At 34.4% G+C, this 18,164-nt stretch overlaps 1 protein-coding gene across 3 annotated transcripts; it reads right to left on the bottom strand.

The window, feature by feature from the left end:
* Positions 1-306: 306 nt before the first annotated feature.
* On the bottom strand, positions 307-4,253 carry LOC118737611 (lipid storage droplets surface-binding protein 1). 3 transcript variants are annotated; one of them, XM_036468228.1, is made up of 4 exons: positions 4,001-4,253; positions 2,230-2,525; positions 1,946-2,150; positions 307-599 (listed from the first exon to the last, which is right to left on the bottom strand). In XM_036468228.1, exons 1-4 carry the CDS (start codon positions 4,002-4,004, stop codon positions 322-324), a joined length of 783 nt encoding a protein of 260 aa, XP_036324121.1. In that variant the 5' UTR covers positions 4,005-4,253; the 3' UTR covers positions 307-321. The 3 variants fall into 3 exon arrangements, with proteins under 3 accessions (XP_036324121.1, XP_036324124.1, XP_036324123.1); XM_036468231.1 differs by lacking the exon at positions 4,001-4,253 and adding an exon at positions 2,785-3,021; XM_036468230.1 differs by lacking the exon at positions 4,001-4,253 and adding an exon at positions 2,647-2,756.
* Positions 4,254-18,164: the final 13,911 nt, after the last annotated feature.

The raw sequence follows: 18,164 nt of genomic DNA, 5'->3' as shown, positions 1-18,164 counted from the left end.
GAATAACGCTAAGACCTAAGACATCCTCTTTAGTAGAGCTTTCAATTGGCCTTTCGAAGGACAAAAAAAAGCTTTAAAGATAGTTGGCCGAATTGACAATTATCTTACGAAAACCTTCTGTCTTTCGAAAGATTGTGTTACGTTGAAAAACTGTCACCAGAACTGCCCTTTAGTGCCCAAATAGTTTTGGGTTGTAGTAGTTTTTGCTATTCCGAAAACGATGTTGTTGTAATTTTTATTGACGTTGTTGCCGTATGGCGCAGTAAGCCAGATTTGTTGAGCACAAACCTGATCTACAGTGTTATGGGACCAATTAACGGGTCACAGTTTGTGATAATCTTTACGTTTTGAATACATACATATGGAAACATACTCAAGTAAATTTGATTTGCAATTGGTAATTATACTAACCAACTCTGCCGCATAGATGAGTATGTTAATGGCCTCTCTACTTTGCTTTTTCAAAGCTCGCGCCTCGGCCAGGGTGCGCTGGGTTAAGCGTCGTTTAAGCTTGCGCGAGAATCGCCGACCGTGATGAATTGCCTTTATGGCGCCCTGCTCATTCTCTGCACCAGAAATGTTATCATCATCAATGGGAGCTGAAAAGTGCATATAAACAACGCAATATTAATCAATTTCTTAAATAAAATATATAAAATTTTGCAAGTATGTACAGTGACTCAAACAAATGACCACGTGTTGATATATATATTTTTTTAATATACGTAATGTTTTTCGAGCTAATTTTTTTTGTTATTTTTCTATTAAAATACCGTCCAAGCTTTAACCAAAACCATGCGAGTCAAACTTTATACACAATTTTGGAAAATTCGACAAATTTTTATCAAAATTTAAACTTTTTAATTTGAATCTTTAGAGTATTTTTGGGTATGCAGTTATATAGCCCATACAATTTTTGCCTAATGAAGTACAAGTTTGAATCGGCTAAAAACTACTGTTTATTTTTTATAGTTTTTTTGGTGATGGATTTTTGCACTTTTTTCCATGTAAACATGAATTTCTTATTAAATAAAATACGGGAGACCGTTAGCCATAGAACTTCAAAAAGCCATCGCCAATTTTTGTTAATTGCAGGTGTTATATAATAAAAACCGCAAAAGCAGTCTAAAAAAATGCTCAAAAGTCAAGGCCATTTTTTAGTCGGTCGAAACTTGCCCTTAATTAGGCAACAATTTTTTGATGTAATGTGGAACGATTTTCCGTCATCGCTTGTCAAATTCGGTTTGGAGACAAACCGGTTTCGACGTGGGCCATCTTCAGTGTCATTTTTTGTTCTAACGAGAACACCAACAACGAAAATGAAACAAAAATTTTAGGCTATAAAACTACACACCCAAAAATGTTCTAGAGATTAGAATTAGAAAGATGTAACTTTGTTGAAAGCTTGTTGAATTTTCCAAAATTTTGTATAAAGTTTGATTTATGTGGTTTTGGTTAAAACTTCGACGGTATTTTTATGGAAAAACAACAACAAAAATTTATCTCAAAAAACATTATGAATATTTAAAAAAAAAACGAGTCACGGTTTGTTTGAGTCACTGTATATATAAACTAAACTACACTAAAAGTCATTGATTTCACCTTACCACTGTGGGTAGAATCATTTTTAGAAAGGTTATCAGTCTGTATATATATATATTTTTTGAATTAAGCAGCAACATACAAACAAACGCGAAAAAATTACCTTACGTACACAATTAAAAATATTTCACATGATAACCTCGACATTTTAAAGTCCTATGTATATATGTATGTACATATATAATAATTTTTAAACAAACTTGGTTATTTATTATTGCATGCATATTTTTAAATTTATTCGTAATTTTGTTATCTTCTGCGCTAAATGTTTTACTTTATGGTAATTTTCTAATATTGATTATCTTATTTTGTGCCTAAATCGAAAGCTTTTTGACTAACTCACCGTCCGTTTGATCGCCTGGTATGGGTGTCAAATATTTATCCACGAATTTGTCGCCCACTGTAAAGGCTTCATCCAGTCTTTGTGCGGCATAAGCGGTCAGTTGACTTTCCAAGACGGTGTTACCGATATGTTTAACAGAGTCGGCACGCTTGAGCACCGGTCGCACCAAATGATCGGACATGTACTCCTTTGTGTTCCAATACATCTGGAGGAAGACATGAGGGTGTGTCATTGTGGTTAGTCGATTTTTTTTTTTCGAATGTACTTTCAAAATAAATATTTACCATTTCGGGTGGCAGATAGACCAATGGTATACGCTGCTCCAACAAGTCTAAACTTTTGCACATAACGCCATCCAGATGCTTTAGAGGCGCTTCGAAAAGTTTGACTGCAGGCTGTACTGATTCGTAGGCGGCACTGATGGTCATCTCGGCAGTTTCAAAATACCAATTAAAAAGTCGATTATTTTGTTTGACTTTACCGTAGATATTTTCGATGCGTTTGAAACTGGTCTCGACCAATGGAATGCTAACGATTCTGTCCAGAGATTCTAGATGCAGTTTACTGCCCGGTGCATTGGCTTTGGAAAGAAATTTTGAAAATTATCCATAAATTGTATTGAGTTTTTGAGAATTAATTTTATGCTAGAAATGGGCTTGGTTATTGTCCATGGCATTTAGCCATTTGAAATATTTATCTACCTTGGGCTCACACCACATTGGGCGGAGTTATCTCAATTTATACAGCAAATATTTGTTTTTTTTTGTTTCAAAAATTTTCAATAATTTACTTGGTGAGGCCAAAAAGAATAGCTCTGATGCAGTACGCCATGAACTTACAGGTTATTATACGAACTTGCAAGGAGTTATAGGAATCCAGTAAATGAGAACGACTTTTGGAGAGTTATTTAGAGAATGAAGCTGAAAGATTTTATTCGAACTTTTTCTTTTGGTAAAATCATGAAAAGAGTCAAGCGATCACTGGTTTATCGTTTTCCAAGAAAAATGCTTTTTTTGCTCCCGTACTTTTTTTCTCTTCTCTTTGATTTTGAGCACATATGTTGCCGGAACAAAACTACGTAACGTAATTAAAAAAAGGAATAAGTGGCTTTTAACTATTTTAAAATGTATGAAATTAAGTAGTTAAGTATACAAGAAAGGGCGTGAGCATTGGTGGGTAACCGATACGGCTTGAAAAAAAAACATTCGGCTATTAAAAATTAATTTAATTTTGTTGAATTCAGTAGACGAATTTTCCATAACCACTTTGGGATTAGTTCAGGACTATTTCAGGAATATTTCGTGACTAGTTTCAAACTACCCAGAAATGATCCAGCACTTATCCCAATATTCTTCAGAAAAAAATCGTGAACCATTCCTGAAATAACCTCAAACAAGTCTTGAAACAGTCCCTTACTACTTCCCAAATCACGCCGAACTATTCCCGAAATGCTCTTGAACTAGCCCCAAAGTGATACCGAACTAGTCCCGAAATTTTCCAGAATTGATTCTAAAATAGTCGTGAACTATCCCGAAATAGTCTCGAAATGGTTCAAAACTAGTTTAAAATTACCCTCAAACAGTCATGAACTAGGCCAGAAATGTTGCTGAACTGACCCGAAATAGTCTTGAAATAGTCTTGGACAGATTGCGAAATGGTCCCGTACTATTCCCGAAAAGGTCTTAACCTAGTCGTGAAGTAAACCCAAAAATATCGTAAAATAGCCACGAATTTGCTAAGAAATGTGCATTTTTACATATAAGAAGCCATTACAGATTTTCTGCTGGATTACACCAGAAGCAGTTAAATTTTTTTTTTGCTTGATTAACGAAAACTTTACCCATACCGAGTGCTAAGATGTTTACACATAAAAAAATTGTGTGTTAGGTCACTTTTGCTTTCACGGCTCATAAATGTAAATTCATTCCGATTCCGTTAGGCTATTGCAATCAACCGTTTATGTGACCATTGCTATCATATTCTTTTGATTAAGTAAATATGCTTTGCCACAAAAAAAAAAAACATTTTTATATTTTCCATTTGCTCAACACTAACCCATTTTGAAAACTTCTGCTTTTGTTTTTCAGTCCCAATGTATAATCTGCGACGTGTTTTTAGAAAAGTTAATTATTTTCTCGTAAAATTGAATCTTAGTACCCGTATTTTTACGCCCGCTCGAAAATTAAATTGAATCTTTCTTCACGAAAGCTAAACGTCGACTGTTTTGCGCTGCACTTGCGGTCTGCTGATATTTTCAATTGGGAAAATATTTTCCAATTTCTACTCTGCTTTGGAGCTCTGGAACTTTGTAGTAATCTATGAAAAAATGACCTTTAATGCCTGACAACGACGGCGTCTACATTGCGAAGCTGATAACGCAATGGCTTGACGGCCCATTACTATCAAGTGAGGGTGCTATTCGTAAGTGTACTTACATATGCTATATATGTATGTATGCATATGTACATATATAAAAATGCATCCTATCGTAACTAGTAATCGCATGAAGACTTGCTTCAAGCATTCTCAGTACGCCTGTTAAGCACGCTTATACGACATAGAGTCAAAGTACAATTTGATTCGCGCCGGTTGCCGGCATCTGATTTGGTTTTTTTTTTTTTCTTAATTATAAGCTAAAAATAAATTATTTAAGCCTAAATCATGTGCACATATGCATTTATGTAATAAGTTATTACTTTTTTTAATTTTTGATGATTTTCCTATATTTCTGACTACTGTTATGATAGCACATGTATGTACTAGCGATGTTGCGAATGTGGAATTTTAGACATCCGCGGATATTTAACAGCTAACATCCGCGGATGCGGTTGCGAATGCGATGTCAAGTATTTTTAAGAAACAATTTGGTAAGTAAATTAAGTTGTTTAGGTAAATAAGAAATGGAAAAGTTAATAACTTTTAATAATGTTTATTTTATTTAGTCTTGTATTCAAAAATTGGAACATTATATTTAATAAAAAGTAATGAGAATTGCATCGTCGGCCGCTGTGGTGTAGTGGTAAGCAGTGAGCGCTTCCACTCCGCAGCACCTGGGTTCAAACCCTGGTGAAACCAACATCGCAAAAATATAGAAAAAAATGTTTTTTCTTAACAGCGGTCGTCCATCGGCAGACAATGGCAAACCTCCGAGTGTATTTCTGACATGAAAAACAACTTCTCATAAAAATACAATCGCCGTTCGGAGTCGGCGTAAAACTGTAGGTCCCTCCGCTTTGTGTGACAACATCAAAGCGCACGCCACAAATCGGAGGAGAAGCTCGGCCAAACACTAACATATGTGTAAGCGCCCAATCTACTATTATTAGTATTAATGAGAATTGCATCGGGGCTGAAAATCTCAGATGAATCTTCTTGACTTTCATTTTCACTTGAAGAGACTTTGAAGAGAAAACTTGACTTGAAGAGAAATTTGTGCTTATAGCGAGCTAAATAGGTGGATATATGTAGAAAATAAATTATAGTTTTGCAGGAATGAACATTTTGAGTAAAATAGTGTTTTCAAAATCGTGGCTGCCAGCCGAATCGGATCAGAATATAGTTATTTTTTTTTTAATTAAACAAAAACAAGTTTTTTATATGAATTTGAATTATTCGAATCACGGATGATGAGGGTCTCAGATAGTTGCGTAAATCTTACCAAATTAAAGGTCAGTTTTAAAGCTTTTAAATTACTTACTCTTAAGAGCTTACTCTTTGACTTTAAATATTAAACAAGGGATACGTAGGGGGACAGTTTTGCCACAGAAATTTTTTGCTAAGGATCCAATGTATATGCTTATAAAAAATATCGCCCGACAAGTAAACAAAATTAGTGTTTTTGAAATTTTTCCCAAAAATAAATTCCCCATTTGAAATGATTAAAAGGAATATATTTCGTTTAAAATTATAGTACACATTTTCTTCTTTTATGTCTAGTAGTTTTTTTTTAAGATTGGTACAAAAAAATCAGACACCAATATAGGTATTTGAAGCACATAAAAAAAAAAATATTGTTAAAAAGGCTATGCTCTCTTTGACGTACGTCAAAAGTCAAGCAGAAGTGGTAACTTTTATGACTCCCCGTTGATAGCTCGGTTAAATAGCTTAGGAAATAATATGATTAAAGATACTTTTATCAAAGTTGATAAATAAGATATTTCACCAGTTTTCTTACACCAATAACAACCATGTGCGGCGACTGGGTAACATGACCTAACGTCGCATCTCCACAGGCAAAAAATATTGGCTACAATCATGGTCATTTTGTTTGGCAGATATAAGTTTTATCGGTGCACTTGCACAACATTCGAATTCGCAAAAGCTCCGCATTGATTATTACGAATGCGAATAATAAAATTAATGCGGAAGTTCCGCATTTGTGAATGCGAATGGGAATATTCGCAACAACCCTGGTATATACATACATACATACGGACATATACTACACCTACACTGTTAATTTTGTTCCAGAACACTCGTTTATGCAGTGAAATATTTGAAATATCAGTTATTCATATTCATTTAATTAGTCACAAATGTTTTGCAGATATTACAATACATAATACTAACTTTAGCACTTTAAGGGATCTATCTGTGGTTAGCTGAAGGAGAGCGGGAGACGAGGTTTAGAGTTGTGTTCTAGTTAGAGTAGAGAGGTAGGAATTACATTTTATTCGAGTATTTATGTATCGAGCACATATGGTTTATAATTGCGCATCAAGTAAACCACACACTTCATATGCCTGATATGAGAGACAGAGAGAGAGAGAGAGACAGAGAGGGATATGCGGGCAGGCCTATGAAACGGCACCGCAAAATGTGACCCTATAAAGACTTTTAAATTGACTAAATTGCTGGAAATGCCGGCGACTTATTACTTCACTAAGTATGTTCAGCGAGGAGATTTGAGAGTTGCATAAACAAATTTCATTTTGGCATGTCGCAGTTAAGCTGCCGTATCTTTCTTGGCAAATAGCATAGCAGGGAAGTTCTTGACATTACGCTCAGTGAACAGATCTCGGCGTGGAACGTTCTGAAGAGTAATTTTTTTCGGGCCACAGGTTCATAGAATTTAGCATAGAGGACTCGCCCCGTCTCTAAATGGTTACAAAATACCACAAGAACGGGGGGGTATTACAGAAAACTTTTATGCAAGAGTCTACTTTCTGAGCAAATCCAACACGCCAGAAACACGGGAGGAACTTGATCAATTCGTTAGTGTTTTTGTTGAGATTTGCCAGACAGCACTAGTCAAGGCATGCCCCAAGAGGAAAACAAAGGAGGCATATAAACCACCCTGGGGGTCCTCCGATCGAAATAAACATCGTCTAGAATTAAGGAAAACGTTTAAAGCTGCCAAGCGCGTCGTCGTAATCGATACTTAACATCTCCAAGATAACAATAACGAAAGCGAAACGTGCGAAGGTATAGAGGCTACATCCGAAGCCTGTAGGCTTCAAAAGGTAAGTGACAGGAATATCTCTTGGCCTTATCTAATTTCAAGTATAAGTCACCCGGACTATGTAGATCCGGTTCAGTTACAACACAATGGAACGTACAAAAATCATGGCTAAAAACCATTTCCCCAGCTGGAGAAATTTAAGGCCTATTTCTTCTTATGACTCTAGAAATAATTTTTTGGTGAATTTTTCTGTTGAACTTGATGAACTTGTCCTTTTGGAGTGAAATCACGAAAAAAAAAATTTTTCATTTAATTTAAGTTGAAAAATGTAAATTTGACCGTTTTAAAAATATCTATCATCACTTAAAAGATAAGAGCATTCGAAATTTCATAGAGCCGTTTAACAGTCGTATACTAACTACTAAGAAAATGAAAATTTGAATTACTTGTATGCTTTTCGTTGTCGGTTGACTTTTCTCGAATGTGCCCACTTTCGATCCATGTTGACCTTTGATAAGTTTGATTAAATATGTACCAGTGTTATCAAATGAAATACTATACATACATATTAACATATGTATTTACATATTTACCATATTACTTCTTAAAAACATAATCTAAATAAAAACAGAAAATATTATAAGAACTTTGTGAACTAGTCATTAAAATTAAAAATGTAAAAGACAAACATTCGATTTATGCAATAATAGGGGACGCGTTACTCTGAACTTTACACACATACTTCATTAAATGTCTGCTAATGTAAGTTTTGTTTGTCCATCGCATATAAATAAATACAATTTAATCAGCCAGACGGTCTTATTGCAAACCTCGTTACGAATCTGAATATTTACCAGCAAGACTGATTAGTACGAGTAGAGCAAGTATTCTAATATAATTAAAGCACGCATGTAATCGTATATATACATACTTACTTCCATACATACAGTGACTTAAACAAGTGACCACGCGTTGATTTTTTTTATACCCGAGCGCACTTGCGCACAAGGGTATTATAACTTTGTTCACATAACGGTTGTTTGTAACAACGGTTGTAATAAATGCTCAGAATGAAAAGAGAAGTCGATTAAGCCATGTCTGTCTGTCCGTCCGTTCGTCCGTTCACACGATAACTCGAGCAAAAACTGAGATATCTCAACGAAATTCGGTATGTAGATTTCCCTTTAGCCAAGGTAGGTTGGTATCAAAAATGGGCGAACTCGGACTGTAACCACGCCCACTTCCCATATAACGGTATTTTCGAAAACTGGAAAAACTACGATATTTCAATGAATATTGGATCCAAATTTTTGAAAATTAGAACGTGAAGTCGAATTTTGGTTAAAAAATAGTTTTATTTGAAATTATTTGCAAATCGGGCACTTATGACGAACTGCTGAATATCAGCACCCGCTTCATCAATCCCTCCCAAACTCGGTACGAGGCTTGCCTAGGGTCTAGCCAAGAAATCTGATCCCATATAACGGTAAATCCATATCCCATATAACGGTAATTTACAAAAACGCGAACATTCGAAAATTACAGTAACCATTTAGCATAAAATTTTTGGTGGCGGTGCCCCTTTTGACCACAAATATGTATCTCGGTAACTGATTCATAAATTTATACCAAACTCGGTGCACTTAATAACCTTAGTACAAGCAAGAAATTCGTTGAAAATTATTGTAATCGGACTAAAATTACACTCACTTCCCGTAAAACGTAAAATTTCAGACATCCGAAAACTCCGATATTTCAATAACTGAGGACAATAGTTTAATCCAAGTGAATAGTAACAACAATCTCTTAACAACAAATTAGACTGCTATAGACTTTTAGACTTATGACTACAAGGTGTATCTCGGTAACCACTTTATAAATTTCTACCAAACTTGGTTCAATTATTTCATTAACTCTAGTTCAGCATATTATCGAAAAAGTTTGAAATCGGGAAAAACCCTCCTGCTTATTAACCGACTTCCAAAAAAGGAGGAGGTTATCAGTTCGTCGGAATATTTTTTTATTTTATTTTTATTTTTATTTATTTTTTATGTATGTAACCGCATAGCTTTGGACCACGTCAACCGATTTCGATAATGCATCGGAAAGGTAGTGTCCCAATCTGGTTAAGATCCGATCAGTAGATTACGAGATATATATATTTTTTTTTATATGAGAGTTGAGAGAGTTGAAGTCGGTTTTTTAAGCATATTTTTTAGAGCATATTTTTGGTATTGCCTATAAAAATTCTAAACAAGTGAATTTTGGGCCCACGCTATTACACAACATACAACGAATACGCAGAAGTGCGAATTCCCCTATTGTTTTATTTAGAGTATTCAGCATATTGTATTTAATTGTGGATATAATTTAGCAAAACCTAAAGAAAAGTCACATGCAATTCATCGAGGTATAGATAAAAATATTTTTAATACTGATTCAACATTAACATCCAGATTGCGGTGAATATTGAGAAAATCTAGCCCATTGTGTGCTCGTTCTCTACCCATGCTTGCACTGCGTCTTAGTTGTATGCAGAAATTTTTTGTTAAGCAATAAAGCAAGACTCCCCCTAGAAATGTTCCTTTGTTCATAAAAACGTGCCCTGCGAAAATTCCGCTTTCTTGGATTTTAGGTTTTTCTGGGTTTTTGCGATTTGCAAGCTCATTTTGCATGTAAAAAACGGTTGTACACAAATGTGTAGAGAATTTAATTTCCCACAATTTTTTATACAAACTTAAAAAATACATTTTTGCATTGTACGGTTTTCGCCATTTTTCAACATTTTCTGATAAAAATGCGTAGCATATTCAAATGCCAAAGTTGTAGAGAACTTTTCTCTTTTAGTGTTGGGTTCTCTGGTGGCACAAAATTTGTAAAGGAAAATCGAATTTACGGTTAGTTTAGATGCCATATTTGAGACGCCCTGTTGAATCTTTCAAAAGGCCTTCACGGCTACTTTTTTTTTTTAAGATGGGAAGGTTTAACATACTGTAGCTATTTTTGACATCTTTCCGTTATCCGATTTTAAAAATATTTTCGCAAGTCATCTGTTTATGACCAAATGAACCTCTCTGACTCCCCCAGAGGTTTGTAGGACAAGGTTGCAAAATAAGGCGCAGTCTACTGCACATGCATGATGATCTTCATTGAATTATTGCGCAAAACTGTAACTAAATAGCGCAGCGATGGGTGTTATAGACCGCATAAGGAAAAATTTCTGTAGGAAAAACGGAAATATGAATTTTTGCTAATTTTTTAAGGTTTTACACAGCCCAACAAAAATAAAAAAAAAAAAAAATTGGTGCGGAAAATGTTGAAGCTGTTTTTGATAGATTTTTTTTTGCTGATTACGAATCCGTAAGCAAAGTTCCCATCAGCTCCAGATTTTGAAGAAACGAGGGCAAAGTATCAAAAAACCGCGGTTTTTGCAATATTTTAGAAGCTCTATCAAAGAAACAAAAGGTGATAGAACCTTCCTGGCTTTAATTAAAACTAGATCTCTCGACTACTATCTCTGAAAAGAGATCTTAAAATATATTTTTTACCATTATTATCATAAACTAAAATGATGGCAAATTTTTATGCTTATTTCCCTCCACAGCGGGATTTATATCCCCCAACTTTAAACTTTTTTCGCAGTTTTTGCTAATTATTTACAATAATTTTTTTTTGTTTTTATTTTGCCTTTTGTAAATCTCAAAAAAAAACCAAAAAACCTAAAATCCAAAATGGCGGAATGTTGCCATATGAGATTTAGGGGTAAGTCTGTGTATCTATGATCTACGTGGCCAATAGAAGCAAACTGCATCAGAAATTCGCTGTTACAAATTTTATTTGGGAAAAAGTATATTTTTACTGTACTAAAATACCGTATTTAAAATTTGAAAAAAAAAGTTGGATTCATCATTTTTGGGCTACTTTTTAGCTTTTCAGACCAGTGTGCGATGTTAAAATACCAAACACTAGCTCACAAAGGTGCGCATATACGCACAATGTCGTTGTGTTTGCGGAAAGAGCGTCAACGAGCCTTAACGTGTTTTACTGAGCGCAACGAGTGAAACGCAACATTTTTCGTGTGGTTGAGGGGCCGCCAAAATCTAGTCGAATTTGGATTATATACATATAATTTAGTATGTATGTAAATAAGTATATGCATATGTAGATTAAGTAGATAAAAAAATCAAAAAAGTTGATAATTCAAAAGCTTTCCACCTGTGTAAATGCATATGTGCATAATTTTCAAAATGTTGTAGTTGTAATTTAAAGAGCTTCAGGTAAACGCTTATTGCACGAGAACTAATGAAGCGATTTCAAAGAAAAGGTGGCGCTTCAAAGACAAAATTCCGAACCCATCGACAGATTAATTTTTGTTTATTTTTGCTTATGTTGGCTTATTTTGGGGTAAATTTATAACCTTTAAAGTGCTCTAGCAACTTATGATTTGCAGATTTAACATCGGGATATAGGCTCACTGGAGCAATAGAAATATTATCGTGTACAAATTTTATATAAATTCAACCAATATTAAGCATTTTAAAAAGTGGTGGAAAAAATTAGCAATTTTCTTTAATCAATCCTTTCGTTTGGTATATGGGAAGTATTGGTTGATATCTTCTAAGTATTTATGTATGTTTATTTTATTTAAATATATGGGCATAAATGATTTTCCACACAAAATCACTTCGTTATCATTTTTTAAACACGTGCTTGCACTGCTTGAGAGAAGGAGACAAAAAGTATGTGCGTGTGTTGGTATTTCGGCTTTTGAGTAACAGACGGCGCAATATTTATAACCTAATCGCAGCGTGTATATGTGTGTATAAATTTCTTCAATATGAATATAAATCAAGATTGCTTTGAAGAAATGTTATATCAAACAGCATGTAGAAGGGTTGTCTACTGATTTTATAATTAAATTAAATTATCAAAATACAAGTGTCAACCGAAAAAGTTTAACGAAGTTTTGGTTCAAAAATAATTTTACAGAATTTCCGTCTGTTTTAAAAGTCGTATTACATTAAATTATGTGAAATATTGGCGTCAAACAAAGGAGTAGTAAGAAATATTTAGTTTGAGCATTTATAACATTATTACAGAGGGTTTCCAACTGTGTAATAAGTTAAACTCAAATTATTTATTAAGTAAAATGAAGTACTAAAGTATGGGTATAAATAATTAAAGAGGGTTGCCACCTGTTTGAAAAGGTGAACCCAAACTATTAAATAAGTTAAAATAGTTACTAAAAATATGGGTTTAAAAAGGTTTTATTTCTTAACTGTATTTAGAAGTGTTGTCACGTATTTAAAAAAACAAATATGTAGGACGCAGGAGATATGTTTATTTCTTAACTATATTTTGGAAGATAATGCTAATACGAGTACAAACACGAAGAAGAATAATATTACGGGGACCTAGGCTAATATAATAAGTAAGAAAGTCTAAGTTCGGGCGGAGATGGTTAAAGAAGCAATCGGATATTATTACTGGGAATCTACTGAAGATAAGCAAAGTTTTCCGATCGAAAAATATTAATTTTCAAGAATTCTACACCATTTCTACGAAAAGTTGTTTCTTTCTCATATAAAATAAATGGAAAACCTTGAGCGCTTTGAGCAATCCCTATATTTTTTTTTAATTTTAAAATAATTAGAAAATAGGAGTATATTTTTTCGGTATAGAACAATCCTAGGGGGTGGCGGCATTAAAAATCCGACCTTATTTTTTCACGCACATTTTTGGACCACTTTAATGTATGTACATACATATTATGAAGGGAGCAAGAGCAGGAGATTACAGTTGTTGTACATTTTTGTAATCTCCGAAATCGACAGAAGTTTCTAATGTTGCTGGAACAGAGATATACAATACTCAATGGCAGAATAAAATTTAGTATGTGAATGGCACGTGAAGCCTGATTGCCAATTTAGCAGGACAAAAGGACTAAACAAAAGCCTAAATATCAAACAATGACGGCACTTATTGACTTCTATTCAGTAGTTACGATGGCACGATTACAAATTTTGGACGGAGAAGTTGTGCGTGCGTTTTCAATGGCTTTTGCAACAAAATAAATTGCTGCACCTGAAAATCTCCTGCTTTTAATAAGAAAGCTTTTAAAGCTTTATTTTATTTAGATGTATGTACTTATACATATGAATATACATAGTGTACATATACATAATTACATACATATTTTCTAATACATAGCCTGTTTATAGGATAATAGATATATTATTTAGTGAAATCTGAAACACATTTTTGCTTTCTTTATAGATCCTAGTACATCATTTTCAGAACAAACATATTTAAGTAATCAATACAGTGAAAGCTGAATAAGCGGACATCGATAGTCACCTACTTTTTGTCCGCCTATGGGAGATGTCCGCTTATGGGAATTTCTTAAAAAAAACATTAAAATTCAACTTTAAAAAATTTAAATTGCGGTTTTCTAAATTAAAATAATATTTATTCTTGAATAGACAGAAACAGGATGAGTAAATAATAATTTATAATTTATGGCGTTTTATTTCCTATCGACTAATCTCATTGCCCGCTTCACTAAAGCAGCAAGAAGAGGGCAACGAAGAGGCAAAAATTTTTCTAGAAAAGAAAATATCTTCGAATATGGACTACTATTGAGCCCGCATGGCGTCAAAACGTCGAAATTTGATTAATTTTTTTTTTTTAAAACGGTGAAAACCCTATTCAAAAACCTCAAAAAATATTCCATATGATTAATCTAAACCATTTCTCAGTGATGAGAGGTCTCGCATGGTGTCGGTTTTCATTTCATCAAATTTCAAAACTCCCTGTACCGCTAAAAAGATTCTTACTTCAAAAAATAAAACCTGTGCAATCCTTGTAAAATAGCAGTTCTTTAATTTGACTTCACATTTTGGATATTCGAAATAATGGTGCAGATGTGATGATGGCAACCCTAATTAAAAATATTATCAGCCTCAAGTTTTCTTAAACCTCTTTCGTTTGACACTAATATTTCGATATTTCATTTATGTATCTTTCGTATAAGTAAAACAAATTCCACTTTTCAAACAGGTGGCAACTCCTTTAAAAGTATTTTCAAACTAAAATCTTTCCCCTGGCATTGTTATACATATTTCAATTAACTGATGAATTAAGTTGAATTTAATTTTTTTAAGCACATGGCAGCTCTCCTAAATACAATTTAGAAATAAATTATTTTCAAACCTATTTCGATTGATACCCATCTTTTTGTATAATTAAACGAAATACCACTTTTAGAACAGGCGGAAACTCTGTTAAAAATTATTTTCGAACTAAAATTTCCATAAATATTTTTCGTCTGACATTGTTATAAATATTTCAAATAACTGATGAATTAAGTGGAAATTAATTTTTTAAACACGTTACGACCCTCCAAAATATAGTTCCGAAATAAAGGAGTTTAAACCCTTTTGCATTTATAACCATCGTTTAGTAATTCATTTAAATTATTAAATGATTTTAGTTTAGCCCTTTAAACTGGGGCAACCCTCAAACACATCAAAAATATTCTACATAAATTGTCAACCTAAGAATTTCTTGAAGCTCTTTCCATTGTTATTATTTCATATAACTTGGGTATAAAATAGTTCAATTCGACTTCTCCAATAGGTGGCAACCCTATTCAAAATATTTACAAACTACTACCTTCTTAAACCTCTTTTGTCTGATACCCATATAGCGATGCTTTATTCACTTACCAAATTCCTTTAATTAAAATTGAATTACATTTTTTTTCAACATGTGGCAACCCTCCTATGAGGGAATTGATTAGTAAATAACTTGAGTTTAATTATTTAACCGGTGGCAACTCCTTTCGAAAAAAACAGGTGGCACATCTACAGGCCAAGGGCTTTAATTTGACACCCCATTTTTGAACATCGAGCAAAAAAGGCCTTCGCGATATATATATATATACATACATATTCCTGTATAAATATGCATATGTAGATGCGCAAGAGTCAACATCTGACAGAAAAAAAAAAAAAAATTGACCGCTTGTTAGAGCTTCGCGTCCGCTGATGGGAGATTTTTTTCATAACTAGACTTTTTTGAGTGTCCGCTTATCGGAAAGTCCGTGTATGGGAGAGCATTTTGTATGAAAAAAAAACAAAAGTTGTTCGTTCCCAAGAGTGTGTGCGCTTATTAGAGTGTCCGTCTATGAGAGCTTTCACTGTACATCACTTACAAGTATAAGTATTTAGTAGGGTATCCCGTCCCGAAGCATTTTAACAATACCGTAATGCGAAAAATTCGTATCTGTCCAGGGATTTATCGGAATATCGACATTATAATATAAAAATTTTTGCATTTTGCAATAGGGACAGATTAATTGTAGCCAAATTTGGTCTTATGCGGAGCATAATGGATCTTAGGAAAAGTGACCTACTTTTTCCAAAGGTTGGCAGATTACTCACTAACGGTCTAATATAATTTAAAAACAACTAATATATCAATAGGTTAGTTTCAATGTTTATTAAACCCAGAATTTTGAAGAAATTCTCAACTTAAGAACTTTGGTTTATGTAAAGGTTTGTAACTATTCTATAAAGGCACAACAATTTTAGACAGAGCCTTTCTATATTAGGATAACGATATAATAATTGTAAAAAGCACTTACGAGCTCTCTACTCTTCTCTGTAGTTTCCTGCAACAATGGCAACTTAACTACAACACCTGCTAAGTCTTTTGATTCACTGTTCCAGCTTCAGTCTTATTATGCATGCGTACATACTTATGGCACGAAACCATGTGGACGCAGGCCGTGAAAAAGTCCGTTACATTCGTTCAAAATGCACTAGAATGTTGTATTTGAAAGTGGATGGAGTACTAGCGTTATAACGGACTAAAGTTGAAACTACCCTGCAGGGAAAGCTACTAGTTGTGAACTAGAATTCTACCAGTTTGCGTTTCAGCTCAACTAGTTCATGTTCTATCCTTTTTCAATGTTAGCGACTGGTATTTTTAACATTGCGATGTCCTACGAGATGTCAATTGTCAGGCTATGCATCAGCATCTACTAGTATAAATACTAGTAGCATCATACCAGTTGATGAGGTAGTCTGCCAATTCATGCCCCGTGAAAAGCATTAGTGTGCCTTTTTGCTCGCGACACTCCAGCAGTCACAATGGCCGACAGAGCAAAGCGCTCGCGTGGTAAGCCTGAGGTCCCAGGTTCAAATCCTGACGCAGGGAAAATTTTTTTATTTTCTATTTTTTATTTTACTTTTATTTTTAATAAATTTATTTTTTTGTTTAGGCTGTTTATTGTAATTTTTAAATTTAATAAAACAAATATTTTTGTTTAATTTCTTTGTTTTTATAGCACAAGCATTTCTTCCATAATGTTTTTTGGCAATGCAATTAGATTTTCAAATTTGTTATTTATTTATAAAGTGAATAAATTATTTTTACTTACATTTATTTAACTTTAAAAATCTTAACCACCTCCAAGCGGCCTCGAACCTGCGATTTCAGAACCAGAACCAGTAGTGTTCACGTGACGCCACAGCCGACATTTGTAAGAAAAGCAATTAATTGCGTTTTATTTTTGGCTTTGGCAATTCAAAGGCAGATGTCGCTGATCGCCTAAGTTCTTCGAAATTGTCGAACTGGTAGGCACATACTAGTTAATGAACTAGTATTTTTTCTAACTGGTTTGGCTTTTCACTGCAGGGTAGTGAAAGTAGGCGAAGGAAAACGTGAGAAACTAAGAGAATATATCGTCATCCAAAGCAAATACTTTTGTGCTGATAATCCGCCTTCGCCAGAATTATGCCTCAAGGCAAGATGTGTAGAGTGACTAACTCTTGAGCCTTTAATTTCGATCTATTTGTAAATCAGACAGATTCAAAGCAAATTAAAAGCAACAGGAAATTATTGCGATAGACGCTATTTGTGTACGTAGCCTGTGTGCTATGTTCTGCACGCATTGTTTTTTAGGATATAGCAAAGTTCAGTCCTGGGTATGTGTGCAAGTACATAAATACATATGTATGTACACACGTTGGTGGTAAATGTTTACGACTGACGGAACACATTCTTGGCATAATAAATTACGCTTGAAATGGAGCATAACCGTTTTGAATGCCAAATTGCAAAGCTAGTAGGTGGCTGGCCGGCTAGCTCTCTGACTGGCTTAAAGAATTAAAGCATACCAAAGAGTGTGTAGTAGTGGTAGTAGCAGTAAGTACACGCACATGTGGTTGCAGGCAGCTGTTGCTCATGTTATGTGCGATTTGGTTGTTTTATTGGTGTTAGTTTATGTATCGCCATGTCAGACATTCATGTTCGACAAACATTTTAATTGTGATTCCACATAACCGCCTACATACTTACATAGACAATGCAATATGTATCTAGGTATATCCGTGTATCTTAATGTTGTTGGCAGTAGTGTTGCCGGTTTTGGAGTTGTCTCACCAAAATTGATAGATTTATACTGGCGCTTAATGCTATTTTAGAAGACCGAGCTGCCGGTGCTCGCGCCGCAGTGAGGCTAAGTAAGTTGGGCTTTAAGTTCGCCTCGAGTTATGGGTACGCCAGTATTTTTAAAAGCTTCCAGAGTCTACCGACCCGAACAGACGACTGCACACCGCTTGTGGGTCCGAAGGGATCTTTTACAACCCGCATTCCAGCGAGAGAGGCCTGAGAGGAGTGTAGCATCTGGAATGGGGGTCCTGTAAACATATTTACAGACAGATCCACGCTGAATGGTAAGGATCACTCAAGCGCTTTCCCAAGTAGAGTTAGCCGCAATAAAGGCGGCTTCGGATTGGTTGCTCTCTAGAG

This window comes from Rhagoletis pomonella, unplaced genomic scaffold (assembly GCF_013731165.1).
Source record: "Rhagoletis pomonella isolate Grant_MI unplaced genomic scaffold, Rhpom_1.0 Rhpom_scaffold_00004, whole genome shotgun sequence".
In the NCBI taxonomy this organism is placed as follows: Eukaryota; Metazoa; Arthropoda; class Insecta; order Diptera; family Tephritidae; genus Rhagoletis; species Rhagoletis pomonella.
The sequence above is the reverse complement of the archived record's forward strand: the minus strand, read 5'-3'. Positions and strand labels throughout refer to the sequence as shown.

Bases quoted from the DNA above. Each gene is read 5' to 3' on its own strand.
- LOC118737611 (XM_036468228.1), bottom strand. The intron at 2,151-2,229 runs GTAAATATTTAT...GTCTTCCTCCAG, and splicing joins TCTATCTGCCACCCGAAATG to ATGTATTGGAACACAAAGGA. The intron at 600-1,945 runs GTGAGTTAGTCA...TGCACTTTTCAG, and splicing joins ACCAGGCGATCAAACGGACG to CTCCCATTGATGATGATAAC.